This window comes from Sinocyclocheilus rhinocerous, unplaced genomic scaffold (genome assembly GCF_001515625.1).
Source record: "Sinocyclocheilus rhinocerous isolate Xijiao unplaced genomic scaffold, SAMN03320098_v1.1 scaffold795, whole genome shotgun sequence".
NCBI lineage: Eukaryota > Metazoa > Chordata > Actinopteri > Cypriniformes > Cyprinidae > Sinocyclocheilus > Sinocyclocheilus rhinocerous.
Window position 1 is genome coordinate 1,422,037 of NW_015630361.1, and position 18,404 is coordinate 1,440,440.

An 18,404-nucleotide genomic window follows, 5' to 3' on the forward strand; every position below is an offset into this window, starting at 1 on the left:
CATAAACACATTTCATTACACCAAATACACAAAATAATGTTATTTTTAGCAGCATCATATGACCCCTTTAAGACACGTTCCACATGCACCCTCCCCATAACAAACCGCTCTGTTCATTTAGCAGAGACTCTCTGTTAGGAAACTTCATTTCCTGTTCCTCTGTTGTGTCTCGAGCTCTTTGTACTCACTGTTCATCGAGTCCAAATAACAACCGCCATCCAATTATGAGCTTCACACCGAGTGTGTGCGATATCTCAACACTATTGTGTGTGGTTCTCAGCGTCCTCCTCCTCCAGTGTGCGACTGGACGAACGCTTTACCGCAAAACCAGAGGAAAGAGACGATTGCAATGAATCTGAGGTCACATTAATTAAATACGCCATACAGTAGATCATCTTAATGTACAGTCTCTTTCTGGACGTGTCACGTGTCTTTCAGTGATTGAGATTGTGGTCTGTGGAAAACACAAGTTGTAGGGTGTTTTGCATGAATTATAATGCGTTATCAGTATAACCCGTGTGACATGAATTACTGCTACAAGAAAGAGATTGTACCCAAATTATCATATATGTAGCTTCATGTGACAATTGTTCGGGCTACAGCATAATTCAGTTACATTAGTTTCTGTAAAAGTACGGCTGCCTTCAGAATAGCCACTTCTGCAGTATGTAGCATGTATACTGGGACCAGAATGTGAATTTTCTGCATGCGCTTGACCTACAGAATGAATAGTTTACAACCAGAGCACACTGCATACTGTTTCCCACGATGCAATGTGCTCATCTTGAGCTTGCATTTCTAGTGTGACAAATGAATTGTAAGTAATATCTGCTGTGATTTTTGACAGCTATGTTTATATCGAACTAAATTGGATTAGAAATGCACATGCAAAAATGCAAAATGCATGATTTATTTCCAAAAAACATGTGCATAATGATGTTTGTCAAAATCTACTGTTTAAAATATTTCACTTATTATTTACCACCGCCCCCTCCAAAAACCCTGTGCACTACAGTTATTTAAAACTAAAATTACAAAAAAAATTTTTATTATTCATATAAATCTGCAATAAAAATAAATAATCAAATATTAGATGAAAAACCTCAACTTAAAAAATCTTAAAAACACAAAAAATACCTCAAACTTAAAAATAAAAATACAGTATAAAAGTTGAAGTTCTAAACTTACTAAAACTAAAATACAAATAAGTTATATATAACCATTAGAAAATAAAATAAAATGATAAAAACATAACAAAATTACTAAAGCTAAAATAAAAATAAGTTAAACAGAAATTTTACAAAATAATAAAAATGACAAAATCACTTAAACTTACTGCAACTCATAAGAAAATATGAACATGAAAATTTAAATATAAAAGCTAATTTAACATATTAATAAATAATAAAATATATGATTAATAAATAATAATAATAACAACAAAATAACAGCATGTAAATAATACTGGCACACTGCACAGTAAATAGTGCACTAGTATTGCATTCTGTACACAGCCAGTGATACAGCAGAGAGAATCTAGGCTATCAGTGTTCAATCGGTGGGTCACAAACCCTAAAATGGGTCACAGGTCTGATTGGTCAGATAGAGAGAAAAACGCATTTTGCAAAAATTATAAAACGTAACTAACCATATGTGACCCTGGACCACACAACCAGTCTTAAGTGTCAATTTTCCGAAATTGAGATTTGTACACCATCTAAAATCTGAATAAATAAGCTTTCCATTGATGTAGGGTTTGTTATGATAGGACAATATTTGGCCGAGATACAACTATTTGAAAATCTGGAATCTGAGGGTGCAAAAAAATCAAAATGTTGAGAAAATCATCTTTAAAGTTGTCCAAATGAAGTCTTTAGCAATGCATATTACTAATCAAAAATTAAGTTTTGATATATTTACAGTAGGAAAATATCTTCATGGAACATGATCTATACTTGATATCCTAACGATTTTTGGCATAAAAGAAAAATCGATAATTTTGACCCATACAATGTATTGTTGGCTATTGCTACAAATATACCCCAGCAACTTAAGATGGTGGGAAAACACGTTCCAAGCTGTTGATGTCTTGATGTCAAAGGTCATGTGTGCAGGTGCAACTGCAATTTACCTGTCGAATTAGACAGATGTCAACGTGGACAGGTTGCGCGACATGACCTCATCCTCAAAAACCATGTGCAAAAGGTCAAACTAAATAATATAATGCAAGCCGTGCAATTCATAATGACACGAATGCATTTGACCGCGTGACGTTGGGAGCTTTTTGCTGTTGAGTCCTGAAGCACAAGCGCTGCTCTAGGCATGATGGGAAGGCGATCTCTCTCGCCTGTGGCTCTGACTGGAGACATCTTGTTGGGAGTGATGGCTCACTCCACGCAGGTTCACAGTTGCTATTGTAAAATCACAGAGCGGTTAATTGAAACAAATGACTATAATAATAGAACATTATCCCGGCAGGCTCGCGGCCGTGGCAGCTTTAATTAGACTGATCTCTCGCGCTCCAGCCGTAAACACGGGGGAATCTCATCGCACTCTGCCCTCGCCGCGACTCTTGTTCTCCTCGAGGGCAGAACATGAAACCTCCGTCTTCCTCCATCGCTCCGGCTCTGCCCGCGGGGGTCATTTATAACAACGCTCCCAGAGCTAATAAGAGCGCCGATTTATAAATCAAGCGCTGCTTAAATCTGTAAGCAAACGCAACCTGTCGTCCCCGAAGACGTGCGAGTTTCATCTCCTCGACGCTTACAAAGCGCCGCTCTTTGAACTCTGGGCTGAACTAAACCTCAGCGCACCACATCACACAGATGATCACAGATCAGCCGCGTTTTCCACGCTGCGTCATTCATCAAGCAAGTGTTTCAAACTGAGCTCAGATTTAACAAGATCTGCAGACCAAAGCCTCAAATATTTCTCATCAGATACTCCGAGCTGCTATTCACTATCGTTTTATTGGATTAGTATTTAATGCTCACCAAGGCTGCATTTATTTGATTAAAAATACAGTAAAATCCATTAAAATTGTGAAATATTATTACAATTTAAAATAGCTGTTTTCAGTGTGAATCTATGTTAAAATGTAATTTATTTCTGTGATGCGCAGCTGTATTTTCAGCATCATTACTCCAGTCTTCAGTGTCACATGATCTTCAGAAATCATTCTAATATGCTGATTTGCTGCTCAAGAAACATTTCTGATTATTATCAATGTTGAACTGTGATGCAATTTAATGCATCTTTGCTGAATAATAATAATTTATTTCGATTATTTCTTTCAAATATTATTTACATTTTTATCATGTTATATAATGAATAATTATATGTATTTTATTTTATATAATTATTAATTATATTATTATAAAAAACATTATATATAATGATTTCATATAATATTATACAATGTTTTTTTCTTTCCTGGATAAAAATATGAATTTCCTATAAATAATACTTTAAAAATAATATAAATGTATATAAATTTGTATCACTATACAACTAATAATTGTTTATTTTATTTTTGTATAACTTATTAATTAATTATATATATATATAATTTTAGTTCATTTTCTAGAAAAGAGAGTCATTCTTGATTCTCATATTTAATGATAACACTCACTTTAAAGCAAATAAAATTAATCAATAAATCTAACATTTCAACATTTTTTGAAAATAAAAACCTGTTTAGGAAGACACAATGTGTGTAAAACACAATAATTGGTCCTAATAATAATCATACTCCCAGCGAATGAATGCTAAATGCATATGATTGACCAAATGCTGTGTGTCCTCTGCAGTGTGTTAGTTTTGACTGCTGACAGTCAGACAGATGAGATGATTGCACTACCATGTTGTTTTTTTCTGTAATCTTCCAGACGTCAAGATCTGCAGTAGAAACATCTCTGAATGGAGCGCAGCAGAAAAAACACAAAAATCCAATTTAGATTTCATGGGGTCTTAATGTTAGTAACATTCAGGGGAGGAGGAGACTGCAGGCAACTGTTGAAATAATTAGATTGGACCTTTATTTCATGGCTGGGACAGTTTTATTGCATTATATTCCAATTCAATTAACTGGGATGTAAATCTGAGGCGAGCGGCTTGAGACGGAGAGAGAGAAGGCAGAGTCTTTCTACATGTTCGTTACGACACGCATGCACACGTGTTCATCTGAAGCCGACAGATCAGTGTGGGCCAAAACAGCTCGTTCACTTTCATGCGTTTAATAAGCTTCCGCAACAATACGATTTCACTCAAACGTCTTTAAAATGTGAGCGAGACGAGAGGAAAACAAACAAGACCAACAAGCTGACAAACAAAAGCTTTAGCAGAGACGCTTTGTTGCGTGTTATATTCACATGGGTTGTGTGTGTGTGTGTGTGAGTGTGCGTGAGTGTGCGCGCGTGTGCGCGAGAGTGTGTGTGTGTGTGAGTGTGCGCGTGTGTGTGTGTGTGTGCGTGAGTGTGCGTGAGTGTGCGCGCGTGTGCGCGAGAGTGTGTGTGTGTGTGAGTGTGCGCGTGTGTGTGTGTGTGTGCGTGAGTGTGCGTGAGTGTGCGCGCGTGTGCGCGAGAGTGTGTGTGTGTGTGAGTGTGCGCGTGTGTGTGTGTGTGTGCGTGAAAACATAAAAAATCTTACTGATCCCAAATGTTTGAATGGCAGTGTATATGTGTATATATTTTATTTGTAATATTCATATATTTATATTTATGAATAAATTTAATAATAATAATAAATGACAAATAACAAATTTCTAAAACACACAAAAAAAGCCTAAATAAAATTACAAAAGCAGATAAGAATCACTAAAATAAAAATTAAAGAGTTAATAAATACCATAAAAGTAAATAACATAAAAGTATATAAATAATAATAGACTGATAAATTAACATCAGCAGCAATTATTAATCTCTTTTTTGATCATTTGATCAGACTGTTAAAACTTTTTTGTAATTATGTTTAAATTTTAAAATAGAAAACAACAACGATTTTAACATCAAAATTATATTTCTACAAATATTTTAATTAAAATGTAAAATTTTAATGTAATTAAAACTGAAAATAACAATATTTTGTTACAATTTTTTAAATAAAAAAAAATATTTTCAATTTGATAACTGAAGGTCATGTGCCAACTTTGTAGCACACTGCTTGAAATGTTTATCTTATGTAATTAAAACGAAAAAAATATAACATTATTTTGTTACATATTTTTTAATTAAAAAAATATATTTTCAATTTGATAGCTGAAGGTCATGTGCCAACTTTGTAGCACACTGCTTGAAATGTTTATCAAGAAATAATTCTTACTGTTATTATTTTTTAAAAATAGTATGTAGTATGCAGTGTTTACATCGCAGTATGCAGTAAACTAGCATTCCATTCTGAACACGACCAGCAAGACTTGATGCAGCGGCCTAAAACAACAAATTAAAAACACTGTGCAAAGGCCCCTCAGCAGACAGCTGCCTATTTAGACAGCAGACAGCAAGGAGCTCACTAGGTTTGTGAAGAGAGCGTATATATTTCCCAGGCTCATCTCCTTCCCTCCTTGTTTCGGCGAGCGGAGTTTGACATGACAGCTCTGAAATGGCTTTGGAAGAAGAGAGACGGCCGAATCAACACATGGAACAGACAGAAAGACAGAACATTTCTACTTCATCTAATGAGAAACGAAGCCTGCAGTCACACACACACACACACACACACTCACACACTCACACACTCACACACACACACACACACACACACACACACACCCTCAGTGGGGTGTCGCAGCAACAATTAGGTTCATTTAAGGATGATTAGTAAGTGTGTTAACTCTTCACACATGCTCGGCACGTGTTGGTGACAGCGGAGCGGCTTTTTTTCATAATCCAAACCCCTGCTAGCTCAAATCCATCTGCACTGTGCTTTATGCTTTATATATCTGTGCTGGAGACACCGGTGAGACGTTCACATGTAAAAGAGTCATGAACAACTGACTGATGACAAACTAAAGCAATAAGCCACATTACAGCTCTTTCATATCTCAAATGCTTCTGACAGCAATGAGATTAAACTGAAAGCAAATTGAGACTTTTATGTGTTTTCTTTAGAGTTTCAAATGTGCCTTTAATCATAAGTGATCTGACCTCCACATCCAGATTAATTTTATTGATCTATACTTATAGTATATGACAAATATTGACTCGTTTGGGTCTCTTTTTACTTATTATTTTAGGAGAAGCAAACAAATAAAACATTCAGAATCAGGATTATTATAGTTAACTAAAACTACCATTAAACCATTTAAAAAAATTAAATAAATAAAATAAATTTTTTTTTAAAACTTTTGTTACTTGAAATAAAATTAACTGAAATAAAGTAAAAAAAAAAAAAAAAAGACTCGTTTTATTTCATCTTCATTTCATTTAAGAACTACTGCCCTGTTTGTCTCTTTTTATTTATTTTTATTTTATTATAGTTAAAATATCATCATTATAGTTAACTGAAATTATTATATTAGTATTATAGTTAACAAAAAACACTTTTATTATTTGAAAAAACACAACAAAATTACTCAACTATTAACTAAAATTAAAATGAAATTATTATTATTATTATTATTATTATAGTTAATTACATCAAAAACCTCAAAAGACTTTTGTTACTAAAAATATAATATAAAAATATAATATAATATAATATAATATAATATATAAAAGAAACAATAAAAGAAAAAAAAAACACAAAACAAAATCACGGAAACAAACTGAAGATTTATTAAAAATAAAACTTAAAATAAAAAATAATTCACAATATTAATAAAATCTATAATAGTATCTCAATTATACTAAAATACGACTGCTGTGAAGTCAATAAAGTCTCAACTGAGAGCAACAGATGTCAGATTTTACGTCAAAAGAACAAGTGATCTGAACTCTTTTTATCTCTCCTTATTTTAGGAGAACGATTTGAGACAAAGTTACAGAACGAAGAACTCCATGAAGTCTCTGGATCTGTGAAAGAGCATCATCTGAGCAATATTCCTGCAGTTTCTCACCGTCAGCGGATGTGTGTCCAGATACATGCGGCGCGCGGGAATATGGACGTGATTTCATGCTTTGATAAGATATAGAAACCCGTGACAAAATGAGATACATAAAGCAGGCCTTTATCTGCCGTTGTTGTTTGTGCTGTATCAGACAGACACCTCCGTGCATCTCCTCCTGTTTCCCTCTCGATAAGGACATTATGGATATACTATAGATATGCTGACTTCAAATCAAATCACTTTGTTTCCAAGCAACAACTGATGTCCTTCCCAATAGTGCTGCTCTTTTTCCAGCAAACAATGAGACGACAATGACTAAACAAGAAGCAAACAATAACACTGACAACGCATAAAACTCGCCCAGAATTACTCATATGTCACATCTTTTGGAGTTTGGCAATTCATTTTGCCTATTTAAATGTGACTTTACATACACTTTCAGAAAAAAAGGTACAAAAGCTGTCACTGGGGCGGGACATTTACAAAAGGTACTGAAATTTACCATTTAGGTATGAATATGTGCACTTTAGGTACAAATATGTACCTAAAATGCAGGCTTTAGGGGTAAATGAGGTACAAATGTGTACCTTTTTGAAAGGATACTGTGCCAGTGACAGCTTTTGTACCTTTTTTTTCCTGAGAGTATATTATTAAATGCTCAGCAAAATGTGGTGTAAAAGATGATACACCGGAAATGCAACTTATAATTTTATAGTATGATTTAAATGTGACATAATTATAAATAAGATATAACTCTCTCTCTCTCTCTGTGTGTGTGTGTTGTGAAAATGAGAAAGTATATGCATATAAATGTGAAATAAATGTGTGCACCATAACCTAAAGCCTCATATTTCCAGCGGAACGTGATTGGAAAACGCAAAGGAACTAAATTAAATCTGTAAATGATGCCTTGATTAGCACAATCCAAAGCCTAATGGACTTTATTAGAGAGAAGAGATAAGTTGTCATCTGGAAAAAAATACACACACACACACACACCTTCTCTTTTTTTCCTGCCTTTTCTTCCTCTATTTTCTGCTATAATGAAATTGGAAAATAACTTCTATTTCTTTAAAACATTTCTTAATATACAAGCCTGCTCTCAACTATATATGATTGAATGCTCGGCAAAATATGATGTAAAAATGCTAGTGCAATTTACACAATAAGAATGTATAATATAAAGTAAAATTATAAACTATATATATATATATATATATATATATATATATACATTTTTTTCCTGCCTTTTCTTCCTCTATTTTCTGCTATAATGAAATTGGAAAATAACTTCTATTTCTTTAAAACATTTCTTAATATACAAGCCTGCTCTCATATCATATTGCGCAGAAGGAAATAAGGCACCTTCTCCCAAGAGATAATAAAAGAATTGAATTTTTCCTTATCGGCCCGGTCATCTATTTTTCCACGGAATGCTATTACTTGCTGCCTGCGGTTGCTAGGCAACAGGAAATATTAATAGGGGCTTTTATTAGGCAGGCTTTCACAGTGCAGCACTAAAAAGAAGAAGTGGAAAACATGAATGTGTTACATAAATCTTTAGCGCTCTCGCAGCTTTTGCGCAAGTCTATGTTTCCCTCTTGATTTATCGCGCCTTCCCCTCATTTATGGGAAATAGCGGTGTGAAATAAGAAAATGGTACATTACCCTGAAGGACTATCTGAAAATAAATAATCGCAAAGGTGAAAAGAAAGCTGTTTAAAAACCAGGGGGGTTTTGTTCTCCTTCTCTCTCTCTCTCTCTCTCTCAGATTTCGCAGGGCCTATTGAACAGTCCAATGTTTTCCCCGTTTTCTCCGGATCCATCAATCATCGGTGTAATATTCCTTGCAGGAAATGCATTCTATTACGCTCTTTGAACTGCGATGCAGGGAAAGAAAATAAAAGATATTAATAGTTCCATAAAGCATTTCCGCTACAAATGTAATCCCCGAGTTGTGCCGTGATGCAAATATCTTTTGCTTTATATTGATTAATCGCACATCGTTCCGTCCGCTTTTTTGGGAGGAAAAATTCATTCCTCCGTCTCTGTCTCAAAGCCGACAGATGCCATTTCGGTGGGCATTTTATTTTCAAATCTTGGGTGGAATTCAACAAAAACACATTTGATTAAAGCCGCTCGAAGGCCGGGCGGCCGCAAATAGCCTGAGAGTTTGGGCAGGCCATCATCTTCGGGCTATTTCTGGTCGAGTCCTGACCGCAGGCCGGTTCATTCAGGCGGTGATGAATCTAGCAGTCTAAGTACAGGCTGGAAAACCATTACTACATTCACAGGCCTCCAGAAAAAACTTTGAGAGCTTGAGTGAAATTCCTGCTGGTTTGCATTTATTTACATTCATGCATTTGGCAGATTCTTCTAATCCAAAGCATGCATGCATTTTGATGAATTCATGCATTCCAATGCATTCCCAAATGCAACATTGCATGCACGCTTAACATTAACGAATAAACAAATTCCAGTTTACATTCATGGAGTAAACAAAAAGCACTAAAACTTTAAACTACAGACTACATTATTCTGTATTATACAACATAAATAAAACGCTCAACAAAACACTTGTACTCAAGGACAAATGCCTCAAACTGTTGCTGTAAATCTATGCTACTGCAAATTATCCTTCTGCTAATGACATAATATTTTTTTACTCACTTGATTGCCCTTGAAATTTCATTGAAATGTGACATTTCATTAATGAAGCATGTTGCATTCAAAATCCACATCTGCTAAACTGCTCAATTCATCAGGTGAGCATACATTTTTAACGTTGATATCCAGGTTAGCTTATAGAGCTTACTGTGAAGCCGTTTCTTCCACAATGAGATATTTGTTCAGTACAGTAAAGTGGGCAGGTTAAATTAATATCATAAACGCTATCACATCACAGATATTAGATATCAAATGCTGCAAGATGCTATGATGGACGGCGAACATCAAGAGAGATCATGTTCATACAGAAATATCTGATCATTTCTTCTGGACAAACTGTCCATCTGTTGTTGCCTGATGGGCACAAAATGATTTTACAAGAAAATACTATTTCAGTTTTTATACTTCAAAATGTAATGTTTATTTCAATGTGTTACTTGCCAATTCTTTATAGGCATGCAATTTCTCAGCAAAAACAGCAGTTCAGACATTTCCCCACAGAACAACAACCTGAAATTTAACCAATACTAAACCTAGTTAGCAAGGATAACTTGATGCAATTAGTGATCCTTTTTTTGCTTTTATTGTACTGAAAGTAACATGATATAACACTTTACTTAAAGCCTTAATGTATAATGCATTATAAAAGTATTCAAAATGAACATTGTAATGCATTATACAGTACCTGTTCATAAAAATGCATTATACTATTTGAAGATTTGTTTGTCATGTGTTTTAATGCATATTACTTTTTTAAAGGTGCTACAATGCATAATAATGTATTATAACTGTGGTTACAATGATTCATAAGATCATACGATGCATCATAAGGTGCATTACAAGGTAAAATTAATGCATTAAAACTACTTTTAGCATTATGCATTATACATAAATCATTATGTATACAGGCTTTAAACAAAGTGTTACCTAAAAATCTAAGCGAAACTGCATTAACAACCAAATTTCTGACACATTTCTAAAAGAAAATTGACATTGTCCAATGCCATAGCCTGCTTTAGAAAAACATAATGAATCATTCACAATAACACCAGAAACTGAATTAATAAAGTAAATATAGTAAGTTTTGATGACCTTAATGTTCAGAAACTAGTAGTACTCTGGTTATTTCACATATCTTCAACTTTGTTTGCTTATCAAGTCTTAAATGAACCTGCATTACCAGTAAAGACTGCTGGTCTAGATATTCATACTTCAACAGAAGCACAAACGCAGTTATGGTGATGGAAGTTGTGTCCATACAGCAGTGCTCCATCTAAATTGTTTGATATACTTTAAAAAGCTCTTAGTACTGATGACATTCCATTCAAAGCAGTTTTCCTTTTATCCCAGTGCTGTGTTCATTCACTCAACCTCTTTTTACCCCTCCCGTCCTCCTCGTCGTTGCTCTATCACTCTTTCTGCCCCTCCAGCCCATCTCTCTCCATCTCTTTTCTCTGACAGTCTCTCTCACTCTGCACCGCTCTAATGAAAAAAGATCGCTCCAGCTCGATCTACTCAAGACGGAAGATGAAACCTAATGGCTTTTCTTCTCTTCTCTTCTGAAGACGGAATATATGCACTGACCCCCTGATGGCAGAGATTCATTTCATTAGCAAAACCTTCTGTTCTGAAAAGCTTGGACAGAACCGCAAATACACGTCTACTAAACAACACCACAACAGGACTAACCAAAACGGACCAGTGCTGTTTGCTTTGAATTTTGCGGATATAAACACACTACATGGATGGGTTTTTGGCAAACATAAGAGATTTCAAATGTACATAAATGTTATTTCACTGTATTCAAATTGGTCAGACAAACAAACAGTCCTGTCAATGTTGCAGATGTCAAACAGAACAGAACAGAAGAGACTAAACAAAAATCTGAATAAGAAAACAAAACAAAACAAAATAAAAAAACAAAACAGAACAAATAACTGAACACAAAACGAAACACAAAACAAAAAACAAAACCGAACACAAAAAAATCAGGACAGATCAGAAAACAAAACTGAATGCAAATCAACTCAGAACAGAACACAAAACAACACACAAAACCAAACCAATCCAAAAACAAAACAGAACAAAGCAAAAAAACAAAATCGAACACAAAACAAAAAAACATAACAGAATAGACCACAAAACAGAACAGAACACAGAACAGAACAGAACACAAAAACAACAGAACAAAACAGAAAAGAAAAGAAAAGAAAACAGAACAGAACAGAACAGAACACAAAAACAACAGAACAAAACAGAACAGAAAAAAACAAACAGAACAGAACATGGAACAGAACACAGAGCAGAGCAGAACAGAACAGAACAGAACAGAACAGAACAGAACAGAAAAGAACAGAAGAAACAGAACACAGAGCAGAACAGAACCGAACAGAACACAGAGCAGAACAGAACAGAACACACAGCAAAACAGAACAGAACAGAACAGAACACAGAGCAGAACAGAACAGAACAGAACACAGAGCAGAACAGAACAGAACAGAACACAGAGCATAACAGAACAGAACAGAACACAGAACAGAACAGAACACAACAGAACACAGAGCAGAACAGAACACAGAACGGAACAGAACAGAACAGAACAGAACAGAACAGAACACAGAGCAGAACAGAACAGAACAGAACAGAACAGAAAACAGAACAGAACAGAACACAGAGCATAACAGAACAGAACAGAACACAGAACAGAACAGAACACAACAGAACACAGAGCAGAACAGAACACAGAACGGAACAGAACAGAACAGAACAGAACAGAACACAGGACACAGAGCAGAACAGAACAGAACAGAACAGAACACAGAACAGAACACAGAACGGAAAAGAGCGGAACAGAACAGAACACAGAACAGAAAAGAGCAGAGCGGAGCAGAATGGAACACAGAATGGAACAGAACAGAACACAGAACAGAACACAGAGCAGAACAGAACAGAACAGAACAGAAAAGAGCAGAGCAGAGCAGAGCAGAACACAGAACAGAACAGAACACAAAACAGAACACAGAACACAGAACACAGAGCAGAACAGAAAAGAGCAGAGCAGAGCAGAACAGAACACAGAACACAGAACACAGAACAGAACAGAACACAGAGCAGAACACAGAGCAGAACAGAACACAGAACGGAACACAGAGCAGAACACAGAACACAGAACACAGGACACAGAATACAGAACATAACAGAACACAGAGCAGAGCAGAACAGAACAGAACAGAGCAGAGCAGAACAGAACACAGAACAGAACAGAACACAGAACACAGAACAGAACAGAACACAGAACAGAACGCAGAGCAGAACAGAACATGTGAAAAACTTGTTGTATCTTTCCCAAAAAGACTCATGGCTGTATTAGATCAAAAGGGTGCTTCTACTCTAAATACTGAGCATGTGATATTTCAGTTTTTTTTTTTTAATAAATCTGCAAAAATGTCAACAATTCTGTGTTTTTCTGTCAATATGGGGTGCTGTGTGTACATTAATGAGGAAAACAAATTAACTTAAATGATTTTAGCAAATGGCTGCAATATAACAAAGAGTGAAAAATTTAAAGGGGTCTGAATACTTTCCGTACCCACTGTACATGGCACTCTTTGTGGCACCACTGATAAAGCAACCCGTACTTGTGCAGAGCGTTTGAATGCCATCGATCTACCGAACAAGACAAAATCTGCAATCTACAATTTCATTTCATCAAACTCAGATTGAGGCAAAGGTCATAAAAGGTCAAAGTAAAGCGTGGAATGTTATCAGCATCGCAATGAATAGGGCACAATACATATTTCCCATTTATACAGCTCACAGAGCATATAGCTTTCCAAAAATGATTGGTTTTATCATTGTTATTGTGGGCATATAAACCCTGACGAATGCCTCAACCAAAAAAACCCTGAAATTTACAGCACAAATACTGCAGAGCATAATCGCTACATGGTTAAAGAAGGTTGCTTGGGGAAGAAATGGGAATAAAATGGCAGTCCATCACGTTGAACGTACGGTGTCATTTAGTGAAGTATTATTGACTAGCACACTCTATTCACCCGCTCGATGGGTGTCAATATAGAAATGGGATCTCGAAATGAAAGAATGGTTGATTTAATGCGTTCTGGTAGCTCAAGAAATTGCATGCATAGATTCATATGGCTGCAGAACCGCTGTCATCCATTTTGTGCTGCTGCCTGATGTCCATTTCAAGTGGCTTCTTTTGTAGAGAGTCATTAGAAGAATGACCAGAGTTGAGTTGAATTTAAATTCTGTCCTGCTGATGCATCGAATTCCAGTTTCACAATCAAAGTTTTACAATCAAAAGGCACAAAATTTGTTTAAAAGAGGTAAATCTCACAAAATCTTTCTACTGTTATTTCAGTATTATAGTAGCATAATATTTATTAATATTTTGAATTAACATTAATTTTTAAAACATTTTGTATTAAAGTTTTAATAATTTTGTCAGATCAGTCTTTTTTATATATATATTTATTTAGCTTTAATGTATTTTTAATTAAGATTTAAATTTTTTTTTTCATTTTTAATATTTATTTTTAATATTTATTTTTATTTTTTCAATTGTAGCAATTTTAGTACTTAAATAGTACTAAAACTATTTACTGAATAGTTAAATATAATTCTATTTTGCATTCTTAAAAAATGCAATTCACCATTAAATAAGAATTTAGAAGTTATTTTAGAATTAAACTAATATAATATTTATTCATATTTTGAATTAGCTTTTATTTTTTATTTCAGTTCAGTTTTTTTTTTACATGTTTTTGTCATTTTTTAGCTTGCATTTAGCTTCAATTTTATTTAATATTTCAGTTTTAGCACTTTTGTACTTACAGTAGTACTTGTTATAGTTAAATACAATTCTATTCTGCACTTAAAGAGTGAAATCCGCATTAAAGAAGATTTCCTCAATATTATTTTAGTAGTATAGTATTATTATACATTTATTAGTATTTTGAAATAGCTTTTTTCAATTTTAGCTAGTTTTAGTAATTTAATTACACACTTTTGTCATTTTTATTTTTAAAAAATATTTCTGTTTAGCTTTAATTTTATTTTTATTTCAGTTTTAGTAATTTTAGTATTTCAACTAAAAAATTTTTATTTCATTTTTTCAGTTCATTTTTTTCAGTTCAGTTCAATCTTTCTTTTACTCAACTTTGAAAAATAGTGTAATGTTTTTTTTTTTTAATTCAGACTGATTTCAATTAACATTTCAATCCAAAACCACTAGTAAGAAATAAGATCTATTTTGCACTCTTAAAGAGTGAGATTCACCCCTAAAGATGAATTCCTCAGTGTTTTCCCAGCGTTTCTGAGTCGTTCTGTGGATTTCTCTGCTTTATGAGGGAGTTTCCACAGATGGCAGATTTGACGACACTCCTGATATTTCTTTATAGCTCTCAGAGTCTGTGTTAAGCAACAAAACACAAAGTAATGAGCTCTGGATATGAGGAGGAGGAGGAGGTGCAGAGAGGAATGGACTGACAGAGAGAAACACCGCTGATGAATTTACCCACAAATCACTGCTGACACAGACGGACATCATCTCTCTGTCTCACAACGCAATTAGGGAATGGTTAGTCGAGACGAAGGCCTGATGTGGTCAGTTAGTCGTGATGATGTTTAGATGATCAGTCGTCTGTGGGTCAGAAAGCAGCTATCGCTTCATTCATCTATTCATTCTGTGCCACTGAAACAGAGACCTGCCACTCATAGAAACACATACAATCACACCATACAGTCCTGCCAATCAACTAAAACAACCAATCACGTCATCACATGCGCACAAACGTTTTGAGATGTATACATCCCTACATACACCCAAAGACTTCATCACTTCAGAAATCACAGTAAACCGAAGACGCACATGCAAGAGCATATATGGAGCATACAATCCATTTTTAATCATGCAACACCTCATCTGCTTATCAGTTGCATATGCATATAGCCAGCCGGGTTATTTATTTATTTATTTATTTTTTGTTTCAAGAAACTATGAGAAAATACAGACTAAAAACGATATTCTTAATCAGTAGTTTTTACTGTAAATATATACAAATATATATAATAATTAGATTTTATATTTTAATAATATAATAATAAATGTAATATTTATTTCTAATAAAAATAAATAATAAGAAATAAAAATACATATTTATTTAAAATATAAATAACTATGTACATTATAAATTTAAGCTAAATTTGAGGTTGGCCAACCGTTTTGGATATTTTGCTTTTTCCCAATTCCAGTTAACAGAGAGTACTTTACACACGAATAGACAAGAAAATAGAAAATAGACACACAAATGCTACTGTTTTATAAAAATGCATTGTGCATACACAAATATTGTATGCAAGATTTCAATTAAACGCCTATTTTTATTACAAATTTTCAGTAAGGAATAAAATAATATTCATAATTAGACACTTCCCTCGACTTCATCTGCTATCTTAGATCTTCAGCTCATTGCAGTGCATTCAGGGATTGGCTCATCCACAACCTGCTGCTGTGTTATAAGGCCACATATAAGTTTGTAGCAGTCTTGGTGTCGGGAGCGCAGCTATGAAGCCTGACAGTGCTGTCTATGTAGGGCAGAAGCGCGGGACTCACCGAGGGCATGTGGCTGGATAGCAGGTGCCCGTCCTGGGCGAGCATGTTGGACATCATGAGGGCGGGCAGCTCGGGGTACGAGTACGGGTTGATCAGGCCGTTGTGAGGGATGGAGGGACACAGGTAGCCGGACTCGGGGTCCATCAGGGGCTATGTTGAAAATAAATAAATAATACTCATATTTAAAATACAATAAATAAAATAAATAAGCTTATGTTGAAATAAAATAAAATAAATTTTGTTCAAATACAATAAATATAAAATGTATGTTAAAATAAAATAAAAAAACAATAATTAAATTAAATTAATACTTATATTTAAATACAATAAATAAAATAAAATAAATTAAATTAAAATGCAACTTATGTTTAGGTAAATTACGGTAAAAGAACATGTTCAAATACAATAAATAAAATACAATTATTTAAATGAAATAAAATATAAAATAAAATAAATAAAAAAATAACATTTCGAATCAAAAACCATTTTGTTTTTGTCTGATCAATCCCAAACCCTTCTGTACGTATGAGCGATAGTAGATGTGATGATTGCCTAATTACTTTGTGGAGAGAGACATAAACACAACTATATAAATATTATGCAGTTAAACAAGTAAGAATCACTTTTTTTGGATGTGTATCAGTTGGCAGCTTCCGATCTGGCTCTGGAATCACAGAAAGTTGCTGGAAATACGTCATTATCACGATCAACTTTTGGAAGCGCAGACCATGTTTTCATAGCGCTAAAGTTTGCGATTGGCTCTGGTGTTTTCCCTGCGCTCGTGCCTCTCATCAGCCACGTCGATCTAACTTTGGACCTGACGGAGGAAGCGTCTGACGTTAAATTCAGGAAAAGGAAAAAGAGAGAGAGAGGGAGAGAGAGAGAGATTGCCGGGGTATTCAAGAGGGAATGAAACGCAATTTTGTAGGAGGCGATCTGACTGGAGCCCCGTCCATAATGACTGAGTCAAATTAATCATCAGAAATAATATTCCGCTGTCAACCATTCAAGAGCTTTTTTAATAGAATTTTTATGATTCATGTCTGCCCGTATACATCAAACAGTCAGTTCTGCAACATTTCAGAAATCAATTCAATATCATCTTTGTGTTGCCTGTCATCTTCGCCTGGAGAACGGCCATTTATCTTGCAAACAAATACTTTTAGCAAATACGCAGCCGTGGAGAAGGAGAGAGAGACATGGATTGTGGGACCTTGCCACCGTACATTACTCAAATCACAAAGTTCTCCCAAATATATCAGCCGTCTGAGTGTCTCCACAAGGCTAAAACGCTAAACGATGTTTTAAGAAAGAGACTACACTCACTCAGAAGAACATTAACAAGACTATATGATGCTCTAAATGATCAACATGATGCTGATGAACCTATCGCACTCAATCTGCTGCATGCCTTCTCTCTGAGCTTTTTTGTTTTATCAGTAAAAGCTCTTTTAGTGTAATTGTACAGGCGTCCAGCTTCAGCTTCACGTGTCTTTTTGCTCTCAAATCTTGACTGACTTATTTCTTCATCTCTCAATCAGCATTGCATTAGATCATTTCAATCTCATCTTACTAAGACATATTATTGGAGATATAAAGTGACCACTGATATTTATATGCATTTGTACTGTTATAAAGATTGATTTACATTACAAGTGATCTGAATTTCAGTCTTGTTGTCCATATAAATATCAGCATCTGCACCAAATTGCAGATTTTTACTCAATTCGGGCCTCTGAATAAAATTGCTGTTTTTGCCTCGATATTCTCGCTATATCACACTATATTAGCCATAAAAGTCTGACGTATCGAATATGATTTTAAACAAAAACACATACAATCTTTTAAAATATATTTTCTTTTAAACTCTGTGTAAAGTTTGTCTAAAAAAAATCTAAATTTCTAGTATAAAATACCACAGTAATACCATGGTACACATCAAAATACCATGGTAAATGTCCAAATTACCATGGTAATACAATGGTATTCATGGTATAAGTACAACATAGCATGGCAATGTTCAAAATACTATGGTAGTACCATGGTAAATGCCCAAAA

The 18,404-nt window shown here is 34.5% G+C and overlaps 1 protein-coding gene across 1 annotated transcript in view; it reads right to left on the minus strand.

Annotated features, from left to right (window-relative positions):
• Positions 1–16,490, minus strand: part of LOC107740283 (TOX high mobility group box family member 2-like) — a 44,298-nt gene extending 27,808 nt beyond the window's left edge. The window contains exon 1 of the mRNA XM_016552663.1: positions 16,347–16,490. Within this exon, the coding sequence (XP_016408149.1) occupies positions 16,347–16,490 (144 nt within the window). The remainder of the gene's footprint in view (positions 1–16,346) is intronic.
• Positions 16,491–18,404: the final 1,914 nt, after the last annotated feature.